This window comes from Astyanax mexicanus, chromosome 9 (genome assembly GCF_023375975.1).
Source record: "Astyanax mexicanus isolate ESR-SI-001 chromosome 9, AstMex3_surface, whole genome shotgun sequence".
In the NCBI taxonomy this organism is placed as follows: Eukaryota; Metazoa; Chordata; class Actinopteri; order Characiformes; family Acestrorhamphidae; genus Astyanax; species Astyanax mexicanus.
Genome location: NC_064416.1, coordinates 15716962 through 15738839, shown reverse-complemented (window position 1 = coordinate 15738839; position 21878 = coordinate 15716962). Strand labels below are relative to the sequence as shown.

Here is a 21878-nt window from a genome sequence, read left to right as displayed (position 1 = left end):
ATGAATCAACAGTTTTGTGAAATTGTGAAAACTTACGCTATAACTAATGATCATTTATGTGGTTAGGTGGACTAATTTGGCAATTAATCTTTCTATTAATTGATTAATTAGCCATTCCCTCCATTTCTGCTTCTGCCATTCAAAATACAAACTCTAGAGTAGTTCTATTTCTAGAACTGCAGTGTAAGTATTTAATATCCCGAGCCTTTAATGTGCTTTCAATTATGGAAAATAATTAATTAATTAACAAATTCACATTTTACACTAATTATTAGACACGGTTGTACTGATTTTCACCTCTCTTTTGGTTGAATATTTTTCCTGGTCCTGGCAACCCTGTTTCTGCAGACACCTAATATTAGGAACAGGCTATTCCAGTTTATAATCTACAAGAGGACGGATTAAGATCATATTGCATACAGTGAACTTCTCTCTCTTAACAAACACACTTACACCCACACAAATCCGTCATCATTATGAAAACTGAATTTCATAATGGCATCCAATTAATATAATAATAAAAAAATGCCAATCTTGATTATTCATTTTTCCTGTTTGGAGGCATTGCATATATTTATATGCAGTAAATTATTAATGTACACTTATATTGTTGCTCACCACAGTTTATGTAATTCATTTAATGAGATGGTAAATATTTATTTTAATTTACAATACATTTAACCACTAATTGGTCTTCATACAGTTCTTATAAATTCAATTAAAAAGAAATGTACCACATTATTTTAGCTTTTTTTAAGTACATTAATGTCTTAGTGTTTCTTCTTTATTGTAAGTGACCATTTAACCCTAAAAGGAGACTTATACATGTGCATTAGTAATGTCAAAACATATAAACCATAAAAAACATACTATAAAAGTCTAAATGTACTTTTTACATCAGTGGAATACAGTACATGGAACAACACTATACAGAGGTATTATAACGGTTGAGCATACTGTTACACCAGGGTTTTTTATATTTTATAATCAACCTCTCTTTAACTGACAAACAGTTTCATATGCCTCATATTGATTAATTATGTTAGGCAACAAGTGTCAAGGCACACAACTTTATCAATAATATTAAAATTAATTCTTATTGTGTTTTCAACAAAATTCTAAACATCAAACACCTTGAATATAAGGTAACTGTATGTATGTTTTACAGTTTAGCCTTGAGTGGCACCATGTTGAGAGAGTAGAGGAAGTTTTTCAGGATGGACATGTACTCCTGAGGATGGGCACGCAGATGCCCTGCATGGATCGACTCTACCCACTTTTTGCTAGTAACAGAAATACCCAGTTTATCCCACTGTTCCAACATTTCCTCCAAAGCTTCAGGATCACACAGTGCATCATTGTTACAGTAGAAGAAAAGTGCAGGAGCTGGAACAGGAGTTTTCTTGAATGCGTCAATGCCCATGTTGAAGTAGTCCACAGTCTGGCGTTTGAACATGTAGAAATAAAGCAGGCTGACATGCTTTACCACAGGCCCCCAGCGGGGAAACAAGTTCCGACTCACACCTGGAATGCAAGGAAGACAGAGGAATACACGGAGATTAAATTAAAGATGCGTTAAATTCAGGCTGCTCAATCAGAGCTGTCATCACTGTTTACACTTTGATAAAAACAAAAAAGATATACAGCTCTGGAAAAAAAATAAGAGACTTAAAATGTATGAGTTTCTTTGATTTTACCAAACTGAAAACCTCTGGAATATAATCAAGAGAAAGATAAGTGATCACAAGCCATCAAACCAAGCTGACCTGCTTGTATTTTTGCACCATGAGTGGCATAAAGTTATCCAAAAGCAGTGTGTAAGACTGGTGAAGAAGAACATGCCAAGATGCATACAAACTGAGAGTAAAAATCAGGGTTATTCCACCAAATATTGATTTTAAACGTAATGAATATGAACTTGTTTTTTTTGCATTATTTGAGGTCTGAAAGCGCCGCATCTCAGCCATTTCTCATTTTCTACCAATAAGTGCTCTAAATTACAATATATTTTTATAAAACAAACAATGTTTATTTTATTCAAACATATACCTATAAATAGAAAATCAGATAAACTGATTCAGAAACTGAAGTGGTCTCTTACGTTTTTTCAGAGCTATATATCATCTTGTTTAGAGCATTGCAAAATATTGTAACTCATATATTGAAATATGTATCAATCACCAGATGGCTGGAGATTGCTGTACTTTACAGACACTTTATGTAGCCATTTCTTCTTCCAAATTTGTCTAGGGGCATCCTAGACTGTTAATGTCCACAACATACAGCAAACTATAGCTTCCCTAGCTAAGGAGCACTCACAGAAAAAGTGGACAATGAGCAGAGAAAAGGAAAAAGAAAATGTATGAGGGGATCTAAGATTGTAGCACAGTTTACAGAGCACAGAAGACAAAGGTGCAATAGATTTTTTTTTTCTTACCAATAGCCATCCGCTCCAATGAACCCACAACCAGACTGTCATAAATCTGTCCTTTGATCCTGCTGGTCAAGCCCTGATATCTCTGGGGATCTCTGGCAATATGAATAAGAATCTGGGCAAAAGTGTATCCTCCGATTGAAAAGGCGTGAACCAGCAGGGGGCGCTGTGCGAAACGTTCACTCTCCAGGAGCTCCAGGAGCTGGCCCCCGTACTCCAGCCCCCAGCGAGGCCACAGGAACCGTCCCACCTCTGTCTCCACAGCTAGGACATCGAATCCGGTTTTGAGGTAGATCTCGCAGTACTTGGCCAGGGCATGTGGCTTGGAGCCCAACCATGGCAGAAGAAGCAGAAGAGGTCTGGGCTGGTCAGGTGGGCCAGCAGCTACAGGGTTGACCACAGAATCATTTGCATAGAATGTAACGCCCTTCCTGATCGTGTGTCTCGCTACCCCATTGAAGCTTACATTCCTGGAGGACATGACAGTGGAGGACCTGCAGAAAAACAAAGTGGTTAGCAGGTTCTGTTTCAGATTAATGGAATGTATACATCAGTTCCTGAAGCTATGTTGTATACTGTTTGATTAAATGTGCCTACAATGAAACTAAATGGTTTGCAAAAATAATAAGATACAAAATAATAAGATGTAACGCTATATGTTTGTGGGAATCAACAGAATATTTGTCAACCACTAATATTTAGTCAAATATATTAAAAGGCCTAATAAACTATACCAAACAATTTTGTTTTTAATTACAGTCAAATTACAACAGGTTATTTTTTTTGTAAAAGCAACAAACAGGTTATTAACTAATTTATTCATTATTACTATGCTCACATCTAATTTATTCATTAATGCTGATTATTTACTAATGGTCTTAAATATATACATTTAGGTTTTCTGCCAAATGTTCAATTATTTCAGCTTAAGTCTCTGTATATTTCCCTATTTTTTAGTAAAGAAAGAGATTTCCTCACAACAGGTATATCTGAGCTTTATTTATTATTATTTGATACCAGTGATAAAAAAAAACAGAAATTAAAATATATCCCTAGTTAAAACCTAACCAATATCCATTTTTTGAGGCACATTAAATAAGTACACTTTAGACCTCAAAAACTGGCACTGCCCTAGAAGCATATAGCCTATTATTTGTAAGCTGTTCCTGTTACTTATTATCAGCTATGTACATTAACTCTATAAGGACTTTGGACAACTCTTATGCCTTAAACCCTGACAAAGTAGTAAAAAAATATATATTGTAAAAAATAGCAAAGCTGATATAAAAATGCTGAATATGTTAATTACAACATCTACTTTAAAAACAGATAGTAAATGCTAATTACTTCACCTGTCATTGGTGTGGCATCAGTGCTGTATCTGTGCCCCACTGTTTTTTGTACATTATGTACCGGTAAAACTGTAGTGTGGTGTTGAGTTCGAAGGTCAGGACTGATCAATAGAAATAGAGGCATATTATAATATAGGAACATATGTAAATTAGCTTCACCTCTGACAATAAAGCCTCTTGAACTTTAACACAGAAATAAGATGGCACACTTTCAGAGATATTTGTTTCTGGGAACCTCCTCTATCATTAGACAAGGTCTGACCTTGTTAAAGCTGGTGAACACAACACGGTTACTGTGACATAACATGCCAGGCTACATTCACACTGCCAGGCATAGAACTGAATCTGTGTTTTTTGACTCAAATGCGACACAGATCTGATTTTTCACGACATATTAAATTCAGATTTGAGTCTATTTCTAGATCAAATACATATCCAATTTATGGGCATTTGGCATAAAAGTGACTGATTAGATTTGATATTATATATCTTTCTGTCTGTACACGTGGTTAGTAGTCATGTGGTCATCATCGGCCAACACATCCATAACTTATATGTTTGTTCAGTATGAGTTTTCCAAAAGCCTTTTATTATGTATTACAATGATGGTTTTTAAACATCATATAAAACACTCATATGTTCTTACACAGCCCCTTAGAGATTTTTTTTTTCTTTAAGTTAATAAATACTGGTCTCGATTTAATCCTCAAGTTAATAAAAACACTCCCATTATTTATTTATCACTCCCTCAGGGTAATAGCTACATCTTTTCCTAAAATTCCCATAATTTGACACATCTTTCCTTGATTTAATACATCGTCTGAAGGGAAAAAATTGTACAGCAAATAACAATTTGTTATATAACAATTACATATAAAATCGGAAAGCCTGTGACTGTTTTAACTAAGTTAACCTTTTCTGTTATTATTTGTTATTGTTTTATTTTTTTTTTTCGGTTTATATTTATTGATTCTTATGTTATTGTTTTATTATTATTTTATTTTTGTATTTATTATTTATTTTATACAGTATTTACTTTTTGTCTGGCCATTTTATATGGTCATATTTATGTTTAATTTTCCTGTTTCATGTACATATATATTTATTTAAAAATATATATATTATTCATCTATATTAGATGCTTATTGAAAATGTGTATTTCATTTATTCATTTTCTTATTATTTCTAATTTCTTATCTATTGTATTCTCCACTGTTTAAGGTCTCGTAGACAATTTTAAATCCAGCCCTTCAGCTTAGTTTAAAACACTGCAGCGCCGCACACTTTTATTCTGTAATAAATGTAATTTACTCTATTTCATTAATTTTGTTAAATGTCCTTTTAAATATATTGTTTTAATCATGTTTTATTGATGCTTTATTCGTATATTATTTTATTTCTTATTGTTATTATTTTACTTTTTTTATTTAAAAGCACTTTGAATGACCGTTGTGTATGAAAGGTGCTATATAAATAAACTTGCATGTGGCTGAACTGACAACAAACCCTCATGAACTTTGACACAAATAAAATGGCTCAGTTTCTGAAATACTTGTTGCTGAATATCTGGCAACTTGTTTTGGGTTCGACGTGACCGCTCAACGTTATATTACCGTAATCACAGTAACACTGCGCATAGTTTTACTGTTAACATGTTAAAGTTACGTGATATTTTCTTGGCTCTACTGGGACACAGAGAAGCAGAAAAAGTAACTTAAACCAACCACTACAGCTTCTTTAACCAAAGTAAACAAAAGAACAGCCCCCAGCACCCGTAACTTAACTTACCTATATTCGTGTAAATACTGCCGCTGGAGTGAGTATGAGAGACCCGGCAGGCTGATGCTCTGTATGTGGGTTAGTTAAGCTATATGTTCGCGCTCCGCCTCTATCTGTAACAACAGCTCTCATACCCTATACACTGTCGGCCATGACATGCCCTCTATACCGAGCTCCGTCTCTAAACAGCGAATTTATTACACAATAATCTTCACCGCAACCAAAACACCGCACACACAACCAGCCCACGGTACCCCCGGGTTTAGATAACCCACCTCACTAAAACTGTTACTATAACCCTCATTAACTCACTAACTCGGGATCACTCCACTAAGTTACCTGCTAGAGTCGAGCTGCGCGGTGGTTGAACACAGGCCGCGGGTAACGACATAGTTTCCAGCAGCGAGAGGGAACCGAGCGAGCCTCGCGAACGGAGCAACTTTCCGCCACCCTTTAAAAGCGGACATTACTCTGCAGTCTGCTCGATTCCTGAACCGATCACTCCTTTGACTACTTTGAACCGCTTCCTCTCAACAGCCAAATCGTTTGAGCTGATTCACTGAAAAGAGTCGAATCTCCTAACAACTGAATCAAATAGGTCCCACTCCCAAATGACTCCCTGCCTACTCCCATATTAGTGTTGCGTTTTAGAGAGGTGTATAGTTACGAACGAAGACTACTTCACTACTGTACTTAAATATTAAAATGCTGTATATGTGTCTAGTGATATGTTTTTACTACTTCCACTTTTACTACTTCACTGCATATTTTCATAGCAGTTTATTCTAATAATTTTTTTATGTGCCGCTGCATCATTACTCGTTACAATTCTAAAAAAAAAATCACCCAAACCAACATTATCACTAAAGCCAGAGAGGTAGATCGGGTTTGATAAAGTAAATTAGAATATTATATAAATACCAACTGGTACTTTTGGCAGTGTGTTCTGCTGGAAAGTTAAATCTTCAAAAGTTTTTTTAGAAGCATGAAGTGCAGTAAGATGACATGGCTCTCCAAACCATCACTAATTGTGGAAACTTCACACTAGACCTCAAACAGCTTGGACTGTGGTCCCTTGATTTCCAAATAAAAGATAAAATTGGTAGATAACATATAAATTAGATTTATTTTTATTACAGTACAATGACATTTTCAGATTTTAATAAAAACATAATTAAACATGTTTTGAATGATCAGTCAAGTCTAAAAACACAGAATTTTAAAAATCCATATGCTGATGATAACAGAGCTGAACCAGTTTGATTCAGTGAATCATTCCATTAGTTCAACTCAGGGAAATGAACAGTCCGTGAGCCTCGGTTCGGCAAATTGAATCTAGGGCACGCCCACAACAGATTCAAACTGGCGGATGTGGAAGGAGGCGTGGCCAACGGAAGATACTCTCTAGAGAGAATATCCACTAGATAAATGAATGGGTTCATATGAAAAAAGTGAGCAAAATCATAGTTTTAAATGTCTCATATTATTTATACTGGAATAAGTACTAAAGTCCTGTGACGATGATGAGTATAAGAGAGCCCAGACCACAAGTTCATAGAACTCACTTTCCCTGCTCTGACTTCATTACCTGCGTCCTCCTGCAGCAACAGGTAAGTCCCACAGAGCTCCCTCACAGTGGCTGTGTCTCAATTCAGGGGCTGCATCCTTCGAAGGACGCGGTCTACGAAGATGTGTCCTTTGAAGGATGCGTAAGCTGCGATGGCAGTACTGAAATGGGACAGTCTACCCTACGGAGTATTTCCTGTTTCCTGTTTGAGATTGTACCCGCCACAACTAAAGTCAGTGCTGAGAAATAAGCCAAAGATTTTGATTCTCGTTTTGCTTCAGACCACAAAATACCAAATTAATCAAGTCCAGGTTAATTAACTGTGCAGTTACCTAAATATTTTAAATGTAAACAGGTGGAACTAAACATAATCAAATAAAAGTCTGTTTAAGTGGAAAAAAGAGAATAAATTAGAATAAAGTATATATATATATATATATATATATTATTTACTTTATGTAAATAAATATATAAGTATTTATATATATATATATATATAAACTATTAACATATAACATATAACATAAACATGATACTACATATATAAACTAAATAATATAAATTATATAATATATGAATATATTTATAATATCTATAAGTATATATATATATATATATATATATATATATATATATATATATATCTATAAACTACATAAAACTACATATATTACATAATACAGCCGACTGCTCTGCTGGCACCGCCCTTTTCGTGCTGAAATAAGCCGGCGCACAATGAATCTTGGGATACTGTAGGCTGTGAAGGATACACCTGGTGCATCCTTCGTTTCTGAAGAAAAGTAGGCCGCATTCGAAGGAGTCTTTGAAAAGGGATAGACTAGTCGCACCGCGGTGACGTAATCGGCCTTCAAATTAGTCCTTCGAAGGATGCAGCCCCTGAATTGAGACACGAGGGTGTTACAGTGTTCTAGTGCCACTAGGTGGCACTCTAAGAAAGAATCTTAATACACAGCCTAATACTACTACAGAGGGAGAGAGCCTAAGGCAGGGCAGTAGGAGAAGCAAGCTGTAAGTGTGTGTGCTGCAAGTTGCTTGAATAAAGCCTACGGAATTCTTCTATATCTGCATCTTGACTGATATCTTTCAACATGGTGTCAGAAGTCTAACCTGGATGCTTCCTTCTTTTCTGGACATATGAACAAACGGTGTGCAGACTGGAAATCTAACTCAACCTAGAAGAAAGACAGCAACCTTCAGAATGGCGTATCACATCCCAACCCCGGAGCCCATGGACATGAAGGGCGACGTGTTCAGCAATTGGATGTTTTTCCGTGCCCAATGGGATAACTACGAAATCGCAACTGGATTAGACAAAAAAGACAACAACATTCGCTTGGCTACGCTACTATCAGTAATGGGGAAAGAATGCCATCAACTGCAGCGTCACCTTCACATGCCTGACGCGGACCGGGCAGATCCGAAGAAAGTTCTGGATGCACTACAGCAACACTTTGAACCGACCAGAAATGTGATCTACGAAAGGTTTGTGTTTAACAATTGCAAACAAAGCCAAAATGAGACCACAGACCAGTACACAGCCAAGCTAAGAAAGCTAGCAGACACTTGTGACTTTGGCTGCCTGAGAGATGATTTAATCCGTGACAGACTTGTTATAGGCACAAAAGACACAAATGCACAGGCTCGGATGCTGCGTGAGCCGAAACTGACATTGACTCAAGCTGTTGATATGTGCCGTGCAAATGAACAAACTTTAGCTCAAATTAAGAAAATTGCTGGCGAGGATCAGCAAACAGTCCACTATGCTTCACGAGACGGTCGCCAGGGGCAAAGAGGAAGTAAACAGCCATGTATGCAAGAACACACCAGACAAAAATCATTTCATGCCAACACATGTCGGTACTGTGGAACTATCCATGGCAAAGCCAACTGTCCAGCGTATGGTGTACTATGCAAAGCATGTGGGAAACGGAATCATTTTGCTAGAGTCTGCAGACAAGAACAGCGAAAGCCACAATTGCATCTAGTGGAAGAGGACAAGGAGAGGGAAGATGAAACTGAGTTGATGCTTTATCTCTCTCACGTAAACTTTATGCAAGCCAACAGGAACAAGTGGTTTATACACCTTAAATTAGCCCCACACAATGACGAAATGCTTCAGTATGACCCTTCACATGTCATCAAATGCCAACTAGACACTGGTTCCACTGTCAATGTCATTGGTTTCCGAGACCTCCAGCGCTTGCTCCAAAATGGCAACCCGCCCCTATCACTAAGCAAAACCACTCTCAAGCTATATGATGGCACAATGATACAGCCAAAAGGAGAATGCAGTCTCAGGGCAGAACACGATGGCAACACATATATCCTGAGATTTCATGTAATGGAGACATCACAAACCCCTCTGCTTTCAGCAGACACCTGCATACGACTCAACTTACTCCAGATCACCAGCAACCACGTCATACACAGCATCGATGCAGGACAAGCAGACAGCGCCACCATACCAAAGACAACAGAGGAGCTTATAGCCTCACATGAAGACGTGTTCGATGGCCTAGGATGCCTCCCTGGTAAGCTCCATCTGAAGGTGGACCCTGCCATAAAACCTATACAGCAGCTCCCTCGCAGGGTTCCAATCCCCATCAAAGACAAAGTTACAAAGGCCATAGAAGACATGGAAACAAGGGGCATCATTGCCAAAGTCACAGACCCGACTCCATGGATCAGCAATATGGTGGTGGTAGAAAAAAAAGGACAAGCTCCGCATTTGCATTGACCCTACAGTACTGAACAAAGCTTTACTCCGATCACATTATCAGATGCCGACAATAGAGGAGATTCTGCCGGAAATAGCCAAGGCAAAGACATTTTCTGTCTTAGATGCAAAAGATGGCTACTGGCAAATACAGCTGGATGAAGCAAGCAGCTATCTCACTACATTCTGGACACCTCTAGGGCGCTACAGGTGGCTCAGGATGCCTTTTGGGATCAAGCCAGCAGCTGAAGAGTATCAGAGAAGACAACATGAAGTGTTGCAGGGACTCAAAGGTGTGGCAGTAATAGCGGATGACATTCTTGTTTATGGATGCGGTGACACCAATGAAGAAGCAATGAGGGATCATGACAACAATCTCACAGCACTCCTCCAACGAGCCAGGGCAGTAAACCTAAAACTAAACAAAAGAAAACTCAGACTAAAGCTCCCCAGTGTGACATACATGGGGCACCTACTCACCACTGAAGGATTATGCCCAGACCCAGACAAAGTAGCTGCTGTTGAGAGCATGCAAACGCCACATGATGTAAAGTCTCTTCAACGGCTGCTTGGATTCGTCAACTACCTATCCAAGTTTTTGCCCCACTTGTCAGAAGTCTGTGAACCCCTAAGGCGTCTGACTGACAAGGATGTCGAGTGGGCCTGGCTCTCACAGCATGAAGAAGCATTACGCTGTATCAAACAGCTAGTCACACAACACCCTGTCCTAAAATACTATGACCTTAATGAAGAAGTCACCCTGCAATGTGATGCAAGTGAAACAGGCCTGGGAGCGGCACTCCTTCAAAATGGACAGCCTGTAGCCTTTGCCTCAAGGACGCTGACGCCAACTGAACAAAGGTACGCGCAAATTGAAAAAGAATGCCTCGCCATTGTCTTTGCGTGTGACAAATTTGATCAGTACCTTCATGGCAGGGATCACATCACTGTTCACAGTGATCACAAGCCCCTCGAAGCGATTTTTAAAAAATCATTGCTCATGGCACCGAAGAGACTGCAGAGGATGTTGCTCAGATTGCAGAGGTACCAGATACACCTGCTGTACAGACCAGGAAAAGAACTCCATTTAGCTGACTTCTTGTCCAGAACCCCACAGCCTAATGTGGAACACCCACAAATGCAGACGCCATCCTCGGTGTACGCTATGGGACTGGCATCAGCAGACCTTGAACATGTTAGGCACAGCCGCAACACCAACATCACCACAAAAACGCTGGAGACCATCAAGACACACTCTGCTCAAGATCCAGTGGCCAAGTTGCTGAACAGGCACATCAGCAAGGGCTGGCCAGAGCACAGGCAAGCTGTAGACCCTTCACTTCATCCATTCTGGACGTACAGAGAAGAACTTACAACAGAAGAATGTCTAATTTTCAAAGGACAGCGGGTCTTTATCCCTAACACATTACGCAATAGCTTCCTGCAGAAGATTCACATTGGGCACTCTGGTATTGAGGCCAGTCAGAGGAAGGCCCGCGAGGCCATTTTCTGGCCAGGAATTGCTGATGACATTAAGAACTTCACAAATGCCTGTGCCATCTGTAATGCCACTCAAGGGAAACAACAAAAAGAAACACTCACTTCACACCGCATTCCGGACATCCCGTGGTCCAAAGTCGGAATAGACCTTTTCAGCATCAAGAGCTTCACGTATCTCATCATGGTGGATTACTATTCTGACTATTGGGAGATTGATGATCTTTCAGACTACACTGCATCCACTGTCATTGAAGCGTGCAAGAAACAATTTTGCAGACATGGCACGCCTCACACTGTCTTCTCAGATAATGGCCCCCCCTTCAACAGCATGGAATTCCAACAATTTGCAGATGATTGGGACTTTCAACATGCAACCTCATCACCATATCATAGCCAAAGCAATGGCAAAGTGGAGTCAGCAGTGAAAATAGCCAAAATGTTACTGAAACGCTGCACAATGGCTGGAGAAGACCCATGGAAAGCAGTGCTAGAATGGAGAAACACTCCGACCGAAGGTCTTGACAGCTCACCGGTTCAAAGACTCATGTCAAGGCGGACCCGATCACTCCTGCCCAGAAGGAGTGTGCTTCTAAACCCTATAGTGACGAACGATGTGGTCGCAAAGAAAAAAGTCAAAGGGGCAGCGGTCAAACACAGATACGACCTTCATGCTCGTGACCTCCGACCCATCACACAAGGACAGACGGTACGAGTCCTTCTCCACCCCAACCATCCAGATGGCACCTGGGCGTTGGGCTTATGCATTGACCAACTCTGTGATCGCTCATATGTGATTCTGGTGAAAGGGAAGAAATACCGTCGAAATCGCAGAGACATTCGTCCAGTGCAGGAACAACTTACCATCACTCCACACCACATCAGCCCATTGCTCGACGACGACAGCTGGAACACTAGAGGCGGCATGGAGAGCCTGACAGACATACAAGATACAGCAGCTGAGGATGCACCCATCAGCCAACCTCCATCCCCCAACCTTCCCCCTCCCCCTCCCCTACAGCACACCAGAACCAGGAGCAACATTCAACGACCTGCAAGATTCACCACTGATTTTGTTATCTAAAAAAAAAAAAAAAAAAAAAAAAAAAAAAAAAAAAAAGAAATAGTTCACACAGGACAGTTATAGTACAGTTATAGTACCTGCAGAAACTTGTCACTTGAAATTCAAAACTAATGTATCCATGTTTTGTTGATTTTGTTTATATTAATTATGTTCTTTCAGAGCCAGTGCTTTAACACAGGAGCCGCACTGGGGTTATAGCCCAGTTATATGTAAAGGGAGATGTTACAGTGTTCTAGTGCCACTAGGTGGCACTCTAAGAAAGAATCTTAATACACAGCCTAATACTACTACAGAGGGAGAGAGCCTAAGGCAGGGCAGTAGGAGAAGCAAGCTGTAAGTGTGTGTGCTGCAAGTTGCTTGAATAAAGCCTACGGAATTCTTCTATATCTGCATCTTGACTGATATCTTTCAACAGAGGGCAACGTCCAGAAACCCCAAAAGTGTCTCCTTTTCCTACTGATCCTCCTCCTCTCCTCCGTGACCCGGAAACTGATTTCGTGATGCCATCTTGCCGCCTGTCCGAATACCGTAGGAGACGAAAGAAGCCGCTTAAAATCCACCTGTAGTAGGCTTCCAACGGAGGTTACATCAGTGTATCCTACTCCGGAAGACTTTTAAGGATTTTCCAATGACATCACTGCATCCACGCCCACAGAGCACGCGAAAATGGGGAAGGCAAAGTCCAAATATACGTCATAAACATATTAATTAACTAGGTTCCTTATCTAATTAAACAGCCAGTAAAGCAGTAATATAATTTATAGTTTAGATAAACTGTATGCTCAGTAAAACTATATTTATGACCCTATGTGTATCATGTTATACATATAAAAACATATATTATTTATAATATATATATAATTTTAATTAATTCATTTATTTACTTATTTATTTTAACTTAGGGACTGATGAGGAAACTGAATCCCTCATAAGGCTGAGGTCAGACAGGGCTGCCAGAGTCACTGGTCAGAGATGCGGCCTAAAATGCGACTGGGAGTAAACAGGATTTTATTGGAATATCTGAATTTTTGGCTGTGTGTGATAGTAATGTTCTGAAACGTGCTGAAAGTGAGCGTTGTGATTGGCTCAGTTCAACGGTAGTCAACATCCTATCTAAAAGGGATCAGCTGTCCCATTTCCCCAATTACAGCTCCTTCCCTCCATTCCTCCTCCTCTCCTCTCCTCGATTCCTCCACCTTCTTCCGGGGTAGGAGAGGAGGGCTGCGTACAGAAACTTTTGCTACTCCTCCTCTCCTTCTCCTCCTTTCCTACTCCTCCTCTCCTACCCCAGAAAAAGGTGGAGGAATCGAGGAGAGGAGAGGAGGAGGAGGAATGGAGGGAAGGAGCTGTAATTGGGGAAATGGGACAGCTGATCCCTTTTAGATAGGATGTTGACTACCGTTGAACTGAACCAATCACAACGCTCACTTTCAGCACATTTCAGAACATTACTATCACACACAGCTAAAAATTCAGATATTCCAATAAAATCCTGTTTACTCTCAGCCGCATTTTAGGCCGCATCTCTGACCAGTGACTCTGGCAGTCCTGTCTGACCTCAGCCTTATGAGGGATTCAGTTTCCTCATCAGTCCCTAAGTTAAAATAAATAAGTAAATAAATGAATTAATTAAAATTATATATATATATATTATAAATAATATATGTTTTTATATGTATAACATGATACACATAGGGTCATAAATATAGTTTTACTGAGCATACGGTTTATCTAAACTATAAATTATATTACTGCTTTACTGGCTGTTTAATTAGATAAGGAACCTAGTTAATTAATATGTTTATGACGTATATTTGGGCGATGCCTTTCCCATTTTCGCGTGCTCTGTGGGCGTGGATGCAGTGATGTCATTGGAAAATCCTTAAAAGTCTTCCGGAGTAGGATACACTGATGTAACCTCCGTTGGAAGCCTACTACAGGTGGATTTTAAGCGGCTTCTTTCGTCTCCTACGGTATTCGGACAGGCGGAAAGATGGCGTCACGAAATCAGTTTCCGGGTGACGGAGGAGAGGAGGAGGATCGGTAGGAAAAAGGAGACACTTTTGGGGTTTCTGGACGCAGCCGAGGAGTAGGAAAGGAGGAGTAGGAGAGGAGGAGTAGGAAAGGAGGAGTAGGAGAGGAGGAGTAGCAAAAGTTTCTGGAAGCAGCCTAGGAGGCTTCCAACGGAGGGAACATAAAAGCTTCCTACTCCGGAAGACTTTTAAGGATTTTTGAATGACATCACTGCATCCACGCCCACAAAGCACGTGGGAATGGAGAAGGGCCAGATAAATGCGGATTTTATTGGAAAAAGGATTTTATTGGAATATTTGAATATTTAGCTGCGTGACAGTAATGTTCCATTGATGCTGTTTAATCTAATATTTTTTCACTTTAACATGTATGCAAAATATAATATTTATTATTAACTGTATTATTTATTAATAGTTGTTATTTGTTTTATTACATTCAATGAAATAATATTTTACTATTACAATAATTTAATATTACATATGCAACCTAGCAACCTGGCTAATCAGGCTGCACTTTGAAGCTTGATCTCTAAAATGTGGAATTGTGTTTATTGATCTCTCGTTTTTATTTTTGTATGTGGAGCTCTATCCAGCTGTGATCTATAGAAGCTGTGATTGGCTGGGCATTATCCGGCATGTGCTGAAAGTGAGCGTTGTGATTGGCTCAGTTTATTGGTAGTCAACATCCTATCTAAAAGGGATCAGCTGTTCCATTTCCCCAATTACAGCTGCTTCCCTCCATTCCTCCTCCTCCTCTCCTCTCCTCGATTCCTCCACCTTCTTCCGGGGTAGGAGAGGAGGAGTAGGAAAGGAGGAGTAGGAGAGGAGGAGTAGCAAAAGTTTCTGTACGCAGCCATAGATATCTATGGGCAGACTCTCCGGCTGCGTCCAGAAACCCCAAAAGTGTCTCCTTTTTCCTACTGATCCTCCTCCTCTCCTCCGTGACCCGGAAACTGATTTCGTGACGCCATCTTGCCGCCTGTCCGAATACCGTAGGAGACGAAAGAAGCCGCTTAAAATCCACCTGTAGTAAGCTTCCAACGGAGGTTACATCAGTGTATCCTACTCCGGAAGACTTTTAAGGATTTTCCAATGACATCACTGCATCCACGCCCACAGAGCACGCGAAAATGGGGAAGGCAACGCCCAAATATACGTCATAAACATATTAATTAACTAGGTTCCTTATCTAATTAAACAGCCAGTAAAGCAGTAATATAATTTATAGTTTAGATAAACCGTATGCTCAGTAAAACTATATTTATGACCCTATGTGTATCATGTTATACATATAAAAACATATATTATTTATAATATATATATATATATATAATTTTAATTAATTCATTTATTTACTTATTTATTTTAACTTAGGGACTGATGAGGAACTGAATCCCTCATAAGGCTGAGGTCAGACAGGGCTGCCAGAGTCACTGGTCAGAGATGCGGCCTAAAATGCGACTGGGAGTAAACAGGATTTTATTGGAATATCTGAATTTTTAGCTGTGTGTGATAGTAATGTTCTGAAACGTGCTGAAAGTGAGCGTTGTGATTGGCTCAGTTCAACGGTAGTCAACATCCTATCTAAAAGGGATCAGCTGTCCCATTTCCCCAATTACAGCTCCTTCCCTCCATTCCTCCTCCTCCTCTCCTCTCCTTGATTCCTCCACCTTCTTCCGGGGTAGGAGAGGAGGAGTAGGAAAGGAGGAGTAGGAGAGGAGGAGTAGCAAAAGTTTCTGGACGCAGCCTCCATAAACCAGCTCTGGCCAAAGACTCTTACATGCTAACAGCCAGAAATAACAATTTCAACTTAAAAGTCTCTTTTAATTTATTTATGTATTGATATTATAAAAAAAAAAAAAAAACAAGACGCAGTGATTTAGTGTATTGATGTAGTTAACACCTCACATATAGCATAACATATAATATATCAGTAGTTGATCCTTTTAATACGGTTTAATTCCCAAACAATACATTCTTCTAAAAGTGTATTTACAAAACATTAATGTACTTTAGACATGTTTTACCTACTTTGAATACTATATTGCTGTAATTACAATTGTCTTTTTGTAAGAAAAACATAGTCAATGATTATACTTTGCATTAACACCAGGGGGCGCATTATAATAGACAAATAGATCATGTTGAAGGATATATATATATATATATATATATATATATATATATATATATATATATATATATATATAGGTATATGTTTGAGTAAAATAAACATTGTTGTTTTATTCTATAAACTTCAGACAACATTTATCCTTAATTCCAAATAAAAATATTGTAATTTAGAGAATTTATTTGCAGAAAATGTGAAATGGCTGAAATAACAAAAAAGATGCAGAGCTTTCGGACCTCAAATAATGCAAAGAAAACTGTAGTTTTAGTAATTGAAGCTGAAGCAGTGAGGTAGACCCTATAACATGACAATGACCCATCATGTCCAAGATATTAATCGAAAGGGAAAAAATGTAGATCATCTTAATCCCATTGAGATGCTGCAGGGTGATTTGAAACAGGCTTTGCAGCAATTACACTTTACACCAGGGGTGGCAAAAAGTTATCCAAAAGCAGTGTGCAAGACTGGTGGAGGAGAACATGCCAAATGAATGAAAACTGTGATTAAAAAACAGGGTTATTCTACCAAATATTGATTTCTGAACTCTTTGTTATTTCAGTCATTTCTCATGTTCTGCTAATAAATGCTCTAAAAGACAATTTTTTTTGGAATTAGGGAGAAATGTTGTTTATAGTTTATAGAATACATCAACAATGTTCATTTTATTTAAACATATACCTATAAATAGCAAAATAAGAGAAATTGATTCAGAAACTGAGGTGGTCTCCTAATTTTTATTCAAGAGCTGTATAGAGCACCATTACCACAAGCCTGTACTGTCTTGCCTCTACTGAGTTGTTTAGCTGGGATAAAACTCAGAACCCATTCTGTCAGTCCTGTATGTAGCAGTTGTCTCTAATATAGGTTGTCCTAAAGCTAGTCTTAAATAAGTCTAAATGTCATTTACTTCATCTTCACCTTCATCAGTGATCAGGGCCGCTGTAGAGAGGGTGTGTTGGCAGTCACAGAGCTGTTTGCAGAAATCAGGCCCAACTCAGCAGGTCCACTTTCAGCACCACTCATGCACATGATTAGCAGGCTCGAAAGAGGTGCCACCAGCCCGAAGGGGAATCGCACCGTGAACTACAATGATGTCATATGTTGAACTATCTCATCATTGTTCTACACCAATCCCCCCTTCTTTAGTTCTGCCTCATTTGCTGCCTTCCTGTTCTCTTACCAGCACCAGAGGCAATCCAGCACTCGCAGACAGGACTCCATCCACAGCACTGAAGCAATCAACCTGCTGTAGAGAATATACTATTACTATAAGTGAAGGTGAAGTCAGCATTACTGTCAATCTTTTTATCCACCACAGATGTTTTAAATGAGGATTGAAGTAGGCCTAGATTAACATCCCAGCTAACAATTTTTGGTTAGTTTTTAATTTTCTTAATGTCACAATTAAGCAACATCACTTTAACAGTTTTGGGAATGATACTCTAATGTTACTTTAGATTTCCATAATATTAATATTCGTCTAGATGGAAATGTTATGTGTAAAACATTCTAATTACATTGTGTACCATCATGTAGCTTGCCATCGGCTACCAGAGCCCTGAGAGAGCACAATTGGCCTTGCTCTCTCTAGGTGGATAGATGGCGCTCTCTTCCCACATCACTCTAAACGATGATGTCTGCAGCGCAAGGCATGTTTAAGCTGATGTATCAGACCAGAGTTGCTGCGCTTTCCTCCGAGTTCGCTGTGATGCTACTCAGCAATGCTGCATCAGCAGCAGTTAGAAAAGAGGCGGTGACAGTCTTCACCCTCCTTGTGTTGGTGATCATTAGTGATAGGGGAAGTCCTAATGAGTGGGTTGGGTAATTGGACGTGTAGCTTGGGAGAACATGGGAAGAAAAAAAAACAAAAAAAACATTGTGAAACTTTATTATCACACATTCTTACAGTGTTCTCTGTTAGCTGGGATAGCACAGCGATGCATAATAAAGTCTTCCAACAATCCTAAAATGCCATTAAATGATTTTAAGTGGAACTTCTTGACACAAATGATGAATGAATAAAGATAACCTTATATAGCACCTTTCTAGAAACCCAAGGACGCTTTACAATCTACACTGTTTTTTTTTCCACACACCGGTGAGAAGCGGCAGCCAATAGAGCACAGCATACTCTCAACCAGAAACGACCGTCCACCTGGAGGACTGCATCGGGCACTACAGCATTTACCCAGGACAGAGTGCCAAACCATATCTGAGCATGGTCATACATACATTTGCACACATTTACACACACACAAACTTACATACATATCACACACTTACACACACCAGATCAATTTAGAGTATTAAATTTTTCTGGGCAATTTAGAGTATCCAATTTACCTGATCTCCATGTTTTTGGACTGTGGGAGGAAAGCGGAGCCCCCGGAGGAAACCCACGCAGACACGGGGAGAACATGGAAACTCCACCCAGTTAGAGACTTGAACCAAAGACACCAGTGCTGGGAGGCGAGTGTGCTAACCACTAAGCCACCGTGCCGCCCATATATCAAGGTATATTATTTACCATCAGAAAAAAACAAACAAGCTTGGAAAAAAACATGACACAACTAGACAAACCAAATACATATTTGGTGCTAACCAAACACATCATATGAACACAAAAAAATAAAAAATAAAATTCTTGGTTTGGGGCTACTGAGCTGCTGTATGTCCAAGCAAGTTCTACATCAAAGAATTCAGTATGAATTATTCATTGTATCAGAGGATGATACAATGATACAAATGTCAGACCATCTGTACAAGAACTAAAGCTAAAACAATAAGGGAGATCATGCAACATGACAATGACCAAAAACATTCCTGTACATTCACCAAAGAACAGCTCAGTAGTGAGAAATTGAGAGTTCGTAAACTTCCAAATAAAATCATGGATCTTGATTACTTTGAGATGCTGCAGGGTTAAATATAAGAAGGCTAAAAGAATTCTGAAACTAAGATTGGGAAAATCAAACTGTCTCATAGTCAATGTCAGGGATTGGTTAATAACATCTGATTATAGAAAACTTCCAAATTAGTAGATTTAAGCCATAAGGGGAAATATTGTATCTATTTGGGCATAAGGTGTCCTAGCATTTTGGGAATTATTTACACAGTGGAACTATGTTTTTTGGATCACTGAGGCGGGTGGATCATCCAATCAAACATCCAGACCTCTCTAATGCACTTGTAATAGAATTATCTCCTAGATCTAGCAGTGTTTATTGTGCAGTAGAGACAGTTACACCAACAAAAGAAGAATAAGCTCTTATTTTGGAAAAGAAAACAGTGAAAGAGCAGGTGTCTCAATATGTCAATATGTAATGTATAACATTATACATAAAAAGAAGTAATGTGTGTTAAGGTGGTGCGAGCTCAGGCCATTAATTAAAGCCCAGATGACCACTTATGTCTCTTGCATCTTACTAAAGTAGTTTTTTTTATACTGTCCTAAATTTTATTCTCCCAGGCTGCGCTTTAATTGGTCTGGATTCTGTTCTGACTGCTCTGTCTGACAGCAGACACTGGGCTGATTCTCTGTAGATTATCCATCATGTCTGCAACCATGCACCCATGTTAATGTATATAGTGTGTAAGGAATCCAGCTCAAGGGTGGACAAGAGACTGGAGTGTAGTTTTTAGCATTCCTGAGATGATCACTGTGCCATAGTTTTGTGATAGAGTTTGGTGATAAAATCAGGTTGTTCTTGGAAGAAGTGTAGCTATAATTTATTAACAAATAATAAATAGTGAGATTTGATCTCCATAGTAATAAACACTGCATATACTGGATGTACATGTACACAGTACATGTCTAATAACTCTCACAATTGTAAACATGGAGACCCAGCTATTTAGCTTCTCCCCTAAAAGGTTTGGCCACCCCTTTGTCAAAATTTCTATTACAGTGTGCGGTTAAGCAGGAACTCTACTCAAAAACAAAGGTGCTTTGAATGGTTCTTTCAGCAATGCCATAGAATAACCACTTTGGGTTCCACAAATGTGACAACGATGCATATTTGGCAGGGCCTGTACAATTGTAAGAATATGTATGGCCTAAAAAAATCCACCAGTCCAAAATAAGATGCTCAATGCAGCACAGAGAGGGAAATCCATTAATGTTTGAAGGATTTTGGACTTTTTCTTCCTTACCCTGCATTCACACTGGCAGGCGACATGTTGCTCACACCACCCCAAGTTTCTCTTTTGTGAGTTGCTTGTGCTGTCATGTGTGGCCGAATTACAAGCTGACTTATCTGGCAAGCTACCACAAGATCAATCTTCTAATTTCGTCCATTTGTTTGTCCAATCAGTTTAGAATGTTGCTTCACTGCTTCTTTATTTTCTTTATGTGGCCTGTCTGCATGAACAATTCCTCTAATATGCACTGCTCTTTTAAAGTCTATGCCCATACTCTGGATGATGTTTAGATGTTCTGCTGTGGAAGCCATCATTCACAGTGTGTAATATAATACAATACAATACAATACAATGTACAATACAATACAATCTTTTCATTACCATGTTGAGTTAAGTACGTGTTATCTTGTAAATGTGGTTAACCAACCAACACTGGCCAGCATGCTCATGGCAAGACAACATGAATTAATGGAGTTGGAGCGAGTCCTGATAGTGGGTGCCAGATGGATGGGACATTCCATAGTGTCACATAGTGTAGGCCTATCAGGAATACGTCATAGGAGGCACTCCCACCCACAGTGAACAGTGCAGTGCACGGTGTAGGGTAGGGGTGAGCCATATCGTACACAATAATATTGCAAACATTTTTGAATATCGTGAATGATACTATACCCTAATTATCACATCAGAGACTTTAATCCTGGATACATGGAGATATTTGGTGTGCATCATTATCAGTATATGACATTCTGGATCATTGACTTCTGTTACAAATCTGATAAAATTCTTGTATTTCTTAATGCAGCAGTCTGTAGCTTCCATGGCACATGGCAAAAGTCACGGGACACAATACTGCTTGCTGCCCTAGGACATGTGGCATATCAGTTTTGTGCTACAAGTCATGATTTACCCCTTTGTACAGTTTAATAGCCTGGCATAAAATGTGTGATATGGGACACATTCATTTTTAAACAGTTCTCTCTGGTCCTGCAGTTCTGAAGTGTGCAGACTTTTACAGCCCAGTCCTGCACCGTCCAAGCCTGAAGCACACTGCGTACCTCTGCTGCAGGCGTAAATAACAGAGCCTGATGAAAGAGAACGGAACTAGACAGTGAAAACAGACT

The 21878-nt window shown here is 39.3% G+C and overlaps 1 protein-coding gene across 4 annotated transcripts; it reads right to left on the bottom strand.

Annotated features, from left to right (window-relative positions):
* Positions 1-772: 772 nt before the first annotated feature.
* si:dkey-5i3.5 (uncharacterized protein LOC565091 homolog) lies at positions 773-6115 on the bottom strand. 4 transcript variants are annotated; one of them, XM_022679573.2, is made up of 4 exons: positions 5905-5984; positions 3787-3887; positions 2438-2928; positions 773-1524 (listed from the first exon to the last, which is right to left on the bottom strand). In XM_022679573.2, exons 3-4 carry the CDS (start codon positions 2913-2915, stop codon positions 1163-1165), a joined length of 840 nt encoding a protein of 279 aa, XP_022535294.2. In that variant the 5' UTR covers positions 2916-2928; positions 3787-3887; positions 5905-5984; the 3' UTR covers positions 773-1162. The 4 variants fall into 4 exon arrangements, with proteins under 4 accessions (XP_022535294.2, XP_015461751.3, XP_007250995.3 ...); XM_015606265.3 differs by lacking the exon at positions 5905-5984 and adding an exon at positions 5575-5898; XM_007250933.4 differs by lacking the exon at positions 3787-3887 and having other exon boundaries at positions 5905-6115.
* Positions 6116-21878: the final 15763 nt, after the last annotated feature.

What these genes read in the sequence shown, in the direction of transcription:
- si:dkey-5i3.5 (XM_007250933.4), bottom strand. Translation starts at nt 6,032, where the DNA reads ATGTCCGCTTTTAAAGGGTGGCGGAAAGTTGCTCCGTTCGCGAGGCTC. An exon ending in GCGCAGCTCGACTCTAGCAG is followed by an intron (nt 2,929 to 5,904) that starts GTAACTTAGTGG and finishes GTTTTTCTGCAG; the next exon opens with GTCCTCCACTGTCATGTCCT. An exon ending in ATTGGAGCGGATGGCTATTG is followed by an intron (nt 1,525 to 2,437) that starts GTAAGAAAAAAA and finishes CTTGCATTCCAG; the next exon opens with GTGTGAGTCGGAACTTGTTT.